The sequence below is a fragment of the Saccostrea echinata genome, unplaced genomic scaffold (genome assembly GCF_033153115.1).
Source record: "Saccostrea echinata isolate AGI-Se365-2 ecotype Australia unplaced genomic scaffold, CSIRO_AGI_Sech_v1 ptg000004l, whole genome shotgun sequence".
NCBI classification, from domain to species: Eukaryota; Metazoa; Mollusca; class Bivalvia; order Ostreida; family Ostreidae; genus Saccostrea; species Saccostrea echinata.
This window is the reverse complement of record NW_026889753.1, coordinates 3,773,774-3,783,206: the sequence shown is the minus strand read 5'-3', so window position 1 is coordinate 3,783,206 and position 9,433 is coordinate 3,773,774. Positions and strand designations below refer to the sequence as shown.

Here is a 9,433-nt window from a genome sequence, read left to right as displayed (position 1 = left end):
TATATGAGGGGTTATCAAAAAGTTCGTGGACTGATGCGATAATATTAGTATTATGCTATATGTATACTATGTGATGTACAGTCATAATTGCAAATTTAAAACAAAAACATATTTGAGGATGATGGACAGATTGAAAATCATATATTCAAATAATGGATTATTGGATCCTCATGTTTAATTTTTTTCCCAGTAATTAATCCTTAAAACGTGTCAGTTTACCCTTAATGTTAAATAAAGGGGATCAAAGGTCCTAATATATTCCTGTGGTGACCAAACATATTTATTTTAAGATAACTTTCTATACATGCATGCATGGTTCCATTTAGACACTCTTCCAAGTTAGATGTGTATTTTTTTTCAATTGAAATGAGGTTGAGATATTGAAGGAACAATTAATCAACCCATGTGCATAATCATAGTGTATTTAGTTATATTAATGGAACATCATAAGTTAAAATTTTTTCATGTGTTTCAAGTGGGAATAGAAAATCTACACTATATATTTCCGTAAGTGAATCATTTGATTTTTTATTGAAAAGTGTTTTTGTAAGGACTTATTGCACGTTATATGAAGCTCATTTTGAAGAATTTCGTCTAAGTAAATACCGAATTCATTGTACCTTCTTCGCATAATTTGAAAATAATTTTATCAGCTTGCATTTCAGTGATATCAAATATCGAATGAGAAAGTTAAATTTTACAACCAAAAGTGTCATGAAATCATAGTGTTTTGATGTTAGAAATTATGACTATATAATTTAAAATCTTACACTCAGTGATCAATTATCAAATTTTGCTAACCATAAAAAGAAAATAAATCAAATGTAAAATAAAAAATAAAAAAAGAGAGAAAAAAGAAAATGTAAACAATTTTTTGTAACTCATTGGAAAAAGTTTTTGAAATTTGGTGTAAAATTGAACCTACAATATTTTTTTTTAACAAAAACGGAACTTTTCATAAATTACCGTAAATCTGGAAATTTTTACTGTAGATTAATTTTTAGCAAATTTGCGCGTGCACTGCATTCGCAAAAATATTTTTCTTGAAAATAAATCAACAAAAAATGTAAACAAAAATTTTGCTGACAGTTGGTGTCTTTTTTTAACCCTGTGAACAGGTGTTCGTAAGCAGTGGTCATTTTAAGAAATCTGTTTATACTACTAGCTAATTACCCCTGATAATCTGTGCCTTAACTACATTCAATATCGTCCAATAGTTTGACAGGCAGTAGGTCTCTTTTAATTTCTTTCTCCAAGAAAGAAAGGTCAGTTGTTTTATCTAACAATGAATCCTTAGCACGACAGATTGTTAATAAAGAACTTACTCTCATGTATAATGAAACCCTGACGAAAGAAAGGAGATTGCATGTATATGCGTAATTCATTGTATGCACATACATAACTTATAAACTGTTATGAAACGTTTAAGTGCTTTTTATTTTTAGCGCCAATGATAATTCGCAAAATTTTAAAACGTAAAAATTAATCAACACCTTTTTGACCCAGATTCGCAAAAATAAATCGACGTAAAAAATTCCAGATTTACGGTATATAGTAAAAAGGGAAATGATGAATCACTTTTGGCCATGTATACTGTAGTTTGTGCGACATAAATAATTTGCTGAAAGATAATGAAATAGACTTTATCTTAGAATTCCCATCTTTGACAAATTTTCTGTAATTTACTTTAATGGATAACTGATAGAGTGATGCTCTGTTTGGCATGTTATGTGACATTATAACCCAAGCATTAACACAACACATTCAGTAGGAATTAGAATGGTCATTTATTGAGGAAATAAATGACAGAAAGAACAATGTAGCTAAAGTCAATATTACTCAAATCATACAATAACAGTTATATACAGAGTTGTGTTCAATGACTTGACAGTCAAAAACATAAAAAATAGTACAATAATGATGACTAAAAATGGATGTTTATTTCTAAAAGTTTGAAAGACATCGAGAATTGTACAGTAGTCTTACTTTTTTGTTTGATATATACTGTTCGAAAAGAAAAAAAAAACAGGAGAACAGAATAACAAAATATTTTTCAGCCTCTATTTATCTTACGTAATCTTAATATGCACTGACCCTGCTAGTCATCGTGCAAAACCAAGTTCTGGAAACACATGCAGGAAAACTGACATAAATTAAGCCTACTGAATTCGCAAGAAAATCCAAAGGAATACCAAATTGAAAAATCTCGTAATTAGAGTTTGTCGCATATCCAAGAAACCACCGAGGGTGTGTTGGTTTAACAATAATTATTGGTAAGGTGTTAAAATGTGAAACCATTATCCAAGAATATTTTTTTCCAGATTATTTTACTTTTAGTAAATTCTATTGAAATTTTACATTTACACAACGTAAAAAAAGTCCGTGTGTTCGAATTGACTTTTCGCATTTGTTTCATGTTCACAAAACAGTAAAAACAGTAAACTTTATGTACGAATTAACTTCTGAGGACTGCATACGGTTTAACTCCTTATATACGAATCGGTTTGTGTACGAATTAGTTGTAGGTCTGCGTAATTTAATGAATATTTATGAGGCGAGAAATATTATAACGGCAAATATCAGGGATTATACTTTGCGCCCATCAACAAAATGTCATTGAAATAACTTGAGAGTATTTGTTAATCATATACATTTTATTTTTGAACATCAGAGCAGCCCCACTTTCATTATTTTGTCTTTGCAAAAATCGCCGCTAGGGCCCCCATGATTTTACACTGTTGTTTATTCATAGCCCAGAGTGGCAGCAATAGCCTGTGGCTATAAATAGCCACCGTCTAAGGAGAGTTTTTAGCATATTTGATTCCTTCACGAAAAAATTTCCTATCCCATTTCTTATCTTTAAAAAAGTTCCCGTGATCAGTCAAACAAATCACTTTGAATTCAGCCTTTATGTATTAAAACCATTATATATTGTAAAACATATAACATAGTATTTAGAAACTTGATGTTTTATTCCCTTACATACTATTTGTTTTTACTTTATTATAACCACAATTTCTATACACTGGATAAAATTGCTAATGCACTGCCTAAGTAAATTAACATTTTTCTTTTCAAAACTTGTTTATGATGTTTTTGATAAATAATTATGTTACTTTAATAAAAAATGAGACATTTAAATGTTTTAACTGATAAATTACAACAATGTTTACTGAAGCGTAACCACTTCATAGAAAAAAAGTAAAATCATATCCATACTTTTTTGGTGGAATAAATTTCTAGTTTTTTCTTTGTGGCTGTGTTCTTGATGTTTTTACTAATTAAAAACTCAGAAAAAAGTTACACCGTATGCGACGTTTGACTCCAGAAGAGCGTGCTAAGACAGCCAGTATGGTGTCTGCAGGGGGTTCCTTTGAAGAAATTTGTGAAAAATTAAAAACAATTAAAAGATAATACATTTCTCTGGTGAAATATTGTTGAAAATGAATTAACGATCATAAAAATGTTTACAACAGATATCGACGGCATTAAGTAAGCACCACACAATAACTTCAAGATTGTTCCTCAAAATTGGGGCAACCGGAAGTTGGGTGGATTTGGTAGGGACACGAAGGCACTGGATGACTACTAAGCGATATGGTAGTCAATTAGGGTATATCATATGATTTTTAAGTGGGAGACATTTTGAATGTTGCAATCACTACACTAGATGCTCATCATTACTTTAATTGTCAAAATCATCGGTGCGCAGTTCACGTCGGGAAATCGGTTTTCGGACAAGAAGGTCCTTTAAGGGTCTTGACATGACACCAAAACATTTGTCAATCCAACTGTTTTGGAAAAGATGGCATATTTTATATACTATTACCAATCAGGAAAATGATCAATTCACAAATAAGAATAATAAGTGGTGGGTTAGCAATTTTGTCTAGTGTATAGCAGTGTCTCTTACAAACAAGTTTCGGTATACACCCGTGAAAATTAATATATAAGTAGCCATAGACATTTAGCCCCCCCCCCCTCCCGCGTTGTACGGACCTGTCCAAGCAGTGTATAAATGTATTGTTATTGTACGTTTATACGGTACTTACTTATTCTAATTTGCACTGTGGGTGTGTGAGAGTAAACTATATTTAAAACAATTACCACTGAACCCGTAGTGACCACGCCAAATTCCTCTGTAATTCTGACGTTTACTTCATCCTTTACAGACAGATGTTAGCAGTTTATGTTTTAGATTCTTGTTTTGATTATTAATAAACTAATAAAAGAACATTTGCAACGCAGTTCGAACTTAATTGTCCTTTTCCCTGGAGTTGAAGAGTTCCAATACTTAAAGGAACTGTGTGCTACATTTTATTGTTTATTTATACACAACATGACAAAAAGGAAAGTTTTACATTTATTCAGATGAACAAAGGCATATGTAATCAACACTATATACAAAGCAAATTAACAGTACAGATTAAAAAACAAATACTGTTAATAAAAAACAAAAGTAATACAAAAAACTTTGGCATCTTGGGGGCTGCTCTCTCTAATTCAAAATCCATTGAAAAACCCGGGGTGAGCCCAGCAGGTTATCATGTGTCTTAAAACCTGGGGGGAGCCCAGCAGGTTATCATTTGGTATCCCAGAACCTGGGGGAGCCCAGCAGGTTCGTAGTCTAATTACCTGGGGGGAGCCCGGCAGGCAATCATCGATACCAATCAAAGCAAAAATTTTTGGGTGTACTCTATCAACCTGGGGGGAGCCCAGCAGGTTGATGATAATTTAAGTACCTGGGGGAGCCCGGCAGGTTACTAAATGTGAAATTAAAGCCTGGTAAGAATACAGCAGGCATTATGTGTGTTGAGTACACAATTTGTAATTTTTAATAATAAAGCTTTAATAAGCCTTTGCTTTATTTGAATTTGGGGGTTTGAAAAAATTCCAAATACATAGGAATTTTAATGTCCAAAATGAACGAGTTTAATCTTGTTTAAATGAGTGAGAGCCCCCAAAGAAAATGAAATGCCAAAACAATACAATGATTAAAATGGAGTAACAGACATACTGGTATATCAATCAACTTGTAAAACTTTGTACAACTAAGATCTCTTCACATTACACATTTTCTCTTGTGCTTCTTTAAGCACTTTTTCATCAGTTCTTATGTACCTGACATACATGTAACAATTAGATGACCAACGCCCTAGAGTCTGTATAAGATGGTTTTCTATACCAGCTTCAGCCGCAGAAGTGGCAGCACCTATTCGAAATGAATGACCGCAATATTTTGCATCATCATAACCTAAAACAGCCATTACATGTCTTATATAAGATATAAATTGATTTCTTGACAAAGGTGAACCATCAGAATCAACAAACAAAGGTGAATTTGGTTCAGCACCTTGTGAAATACGTAACTGGCAGTACTCATGCATAATATTTACCGGTTTAGTATGTTCATTGTTGAAAACATGAATGAAGACGCCTTGACGAAAAGGGTCAGTTTTTGAATATTTCAAACACAAGATATAAGACAGCTTATCTCTCTGTACTATAACATCTCTCATTCTAAGAAAATCATTGTCTACATTTCTACTCTTTACAGTAAATTCTCCACAACGGAGAAATCCAAAAAAAGCCATGAGAGAACAACATGATAACATAAAATCTATGAATGGTGAAAAAATTGATCCATTCAACCTATTAACCATTTGACATAATATTTGATATGTAACCGGAAATCTTTTAGGTTTTGAAACATTTGATTGAAGTCTTTTAATGCCACGTAAAATGCAGTCTAGTCTGTCATGTTCCTTAAAAGGATTACTGTGTCCAGCTTTAAGATAATGGAATCTTATGCCAGCCAAATACAGCTTAATGTTAGAGAATGTTAGACTTAAAGAGTAATGACAATAAGATACAAATTTTATAAGTACATCTTCACTTAAATCAGATAAAGTACCTACTGGTACTGCTATGCCACACAAAGTTACAAAGGTTAAAAGGTGTTGAATACCCGTGGAATATGCTCTCGCTGTCTGTTGGCTTACTGCTGCATCCCATAGAGTCTTTATCTCTTCTACATAGTCATCATGTGGTATGGAAGACAAGTTGTGGCTTGTTTGTCCGCCTCTGGAGCTAGTTTTCGAAATTTGTCCATCTGGAAACGAGAAATGGCATCAGCTACAGTATTTAGTTTCCCCGGAATGTGCCTAGCATGAACAGTAAAATGGAAACTTGCTGCAGTGAAAGTAAGTTTTCTCAATAACCTCATGATTGATTTCATTTTTGAACGCCCTTTATTTATAATTTCAACTGTAGCTAAATTGTCACAATGGAATAGAATTCTTTTCCTCGACCATTCCCTACCCCACATAACACATGCCATAACAATGGGGTAGAGTTCGTAAAAGGCCATTGAAGGTTTTTCTTCACTGTTTAACATGTCTGATGGAAAAACATCTTGGAACCATTTCCCTGAGTAGTAACCCCCAAATGCAGAATCGGTTGCATCTGTATACAGGTGCATATCTGCTGCTATTGTTATATTATCTTCCAGGAAGAAAGCTACACCATTCCATGAAGATAGAAATTTATACCACATTCCCAAGTCTAACCTACATTCAGCAGTAATTGTCACATGATGATGAAGTTCAGAAACTGTTGTCGATAAAGATATCAAATATGACACAAATGAACGGCCTGGACGTACCACACGACAGGCAAAATTCAGGTGACCCAATAGACTTAGCAATTGTCGTTTGGTACATGTCTTTTTGTTCAAGAATGAATGTACAGTTTCAAGTATTCGTTGAAGTTTGTCATGTGGAAGTCTCGCTTCCATCGCATTACTGTCCAAAACTATCCCTAAATACTCTAAACACTGTGAAGGGCCTACACTTTTGTGGACGGCTAGAGGTATCCCAAGCATTTGAAACATAGTCGTCAAAGTTGTCATTGTATTTTCGGCTGGAAAGCCTGGAGGGTCTACTGTTAGGAAGTCATCAAGGTGATGTAGGATATTGTTAATGCCAAATTAATTTTGCGCAATCCAACAGAGAGTTGTTGAAAGAGTGTCAAAAATTTTTGGGCTACTTCTTGAACCAAATACCAATCTTGTAAAGTAATAGTACTGATTATCCCATTTAATTCCATGAAATGGCCATAGGGTAGGGTGTATTGGTACGAGTTTAAAAGCATCTGAAATGTCTATTTTACACATCCAACTGTTTCTACCCAGCTTTTTAATCAAGTCTATGGCATGATCAATAGTAACATATGACAAGGAAAATTCGGTTTTGTCAATAAGGGAGTTGAGACTGGCATGATGATCTTCATTATGTGGAGCAGATAAATCAACAATTAGTCTTTTCTTTTTAGAATATTTTCCCTCCGCAACTCCTATCTGGTTTACTCTATATACATCAAAGGGCATGGATGGGTATGGACCGGAAATGAACCCCTTTTGTAACTCTGTTTGTATTAATTGGGATGTTATGTCAGGTTGTTTCCTAGAAGACAACAGATTTCTGCATTCATAGGTTTCTGTGGGTAATGTTTTAAAACCTGTGTCGAAACCATATCTTAAACCATTCAATAAATAATCCACAGTTTGTTCATCTGGGTGGTTGAGAAGGAGTTTTTCCAAAATTTATATGTTTACTGGAGTTGTAATGGTTAAACTATTCACTGATTCCCCCGCTTTGGTGACCCTTTCCCCCGGGGGTTTACTTCGTTTTTTTAATTTCACTGAGTTTGTGAATGTCCAGTCTGTTTGCAAGATTTACATACATGCAAGTTGTTGCATCTTTTGCGATTGCATCCCATGTCATTGAAATTATTGCATATTTCTAAGCCATCTTTGTAGTGCCTTGGTCTGCCATAGCTATCATTAGCATTCGTATTTGAGTACTGACGATATGTCTGTGTGTAGTGATATGGTTTGTTCCCTGTCTCAAGGTTCTGATGACAGAAAGGAGCAGTGTGACTGACACTGCTGCAGAGAGTGCAAGTTATTGGTTTTTCGTTGGCAAAGATATTGCAAAATAATGTATTGTTGCGAACTGACCAGTCAATTGGTATATTGTGATACTTGAGGTACGCAGCTGCCCTAGCACTAAACTGTTTATGGTATTCGTAAAAGGCTGAGCCGCCGTATCGGGTAGCCATGTCTATGATGTCACGCTCGTACAAGTCTAATTCTTGTCATACACCTAGGGAAGGCTTCATACATCGTGTTTTTGTAAATACCAAAAGCTTGAATAAACTCTGTGATTGTTAAAGTTTTGATCAATCGAGGATCTTTTTTCTCCTTGTCAACTTTATCTTTGTCTACTTCGGGCCCGGTGTAGTATGGAATTAGAATGCTAGCAAGGTTGACATCCTTACCTTCTATTATCTGTTTCCGAAGATTCGGTGAAATTGTTTCTACATAAGGAAGTGATTCCGCCGAATATCCATATGTAGTTCTGACTCCCATGGGTTTTGGCGATGTTTGGTCAGCCCATGCTGTTGTGAGAGTGTAATTTTCTGTTTCCCTCGTCTCTCGAGGAGTTCCTGATATCACGGGAGTAGAGTCATTTCGTGAAGTGGTTGTTTGGGCCCCCGACTGGCGTAATTGTTCTGCGCTGCCAGCAGCCGCTGGTATAGACGTTTGCGGTCGAGACATGGTGTTGACTCTTTCCGTCAAGGAAATCATGCTGCTTTGTAGGCTCTGTACTGTTGATGTAAGATCCTTAACCACGCCTAGTAGTTCTGTTCTAACGTCTTGGTTGGGTGTAACTGTTTCTTGACGTCTCGATTCTAGCGCTGTTCTTGTCTCTTCATTTGTAGTCACGGTTTGCTTATATAAAGACACTAGTACACTATGTCTGGTATTCTGTGGCTGTGTGATGCCTTTCAATCTCAATTCGTCTCTAAGTTTTTTAACAGACCAATTTTCTGGAAGAGAATCATAGTAGGACTGTCGATTAACACGAGTCCGATTCCTGATTGGTGGCATTTTTGCAAGTATATCACAGTCTAGGAAAAATCACAATAGATTCCGAAATGTCTCAAAATATATCCGTATCACATGATTAATATTTAGAAAACGAAAGTAGAATGTAACGTTGGAATAAAGGCGAAATAATAACAAACAATTAAGGCACGATGCTGAGTACTTCAATTACAAAAGACAGACTAAGATAGCGTCCCTTTCTGCAATTTGATTGGTTCATTTAATCACGTGGTTTTGTTTGTAAATATCCCAGGCACATGTCTACTGATTATGTAAAAAGCTCAGTAACATAGTTGTGTATAAACAAAAATTACATAAATTTACATTATATGCTGTTGTACACTTCTTTTAGAGCAATTCTGGATAAACAAAACATCTAGAATATATGTTCAGTAGTTTTTGTAATTTTTGTTTAATTATACACGAATTTTCATCATTTGATATCTTTCCAAAACCCCTGCTAATACATGCTGATTTTTTGTC

The 9,433-nt window shown here is 34.6% G+C and overlaps 1 protein-coding gene across 1 annotated transcript; it reads right to left on the bottom strand.

Annotated features, from left to right (window-relative positions):
- Positions 1 to 4,351: 4,351 nt before the first annotated feature.
- Positions 4,352 to 8,953, bottom strand: LOC133179252 (uncharacterized). The gene is made up of 2 exons (XM_061314041.1): positions 8,341 to 8,953; positions 4,352 to 6,112 (listed from the first exon to the last, which is right to left on the bottom strand). The coding sequence occupies exons 1-2, from the start codon at positions 8,951 to 8,953 to the stop codon at positions 5,052 to 5,054; spliced, it is 1,674 nt and encodes a 557-aa protein (XP_061170025.1). The 3' UTR covers positions 4,352 to 5,051.
- Positions 8,954 to 9,433: the final 480 nt, after the last annotated feature.

Excerpts from the sequence above, each read along its gene's own strand:
- LOC133179252 (XM_061314041.1), bottom strand. The coding sequence starts at position 8,953 with ATGCCACCAATCAGGAATCGGACTCGTGTTAATCGACAGTCCTACTAT. Across the intron at positions 6,113-8,340 it reads TCGGAAACAGATAATAGAAG|ATGGACAAATTTCGAAAACT; the intron begins GTAAGGATGTCA and ends TCTCGTTTCCAG.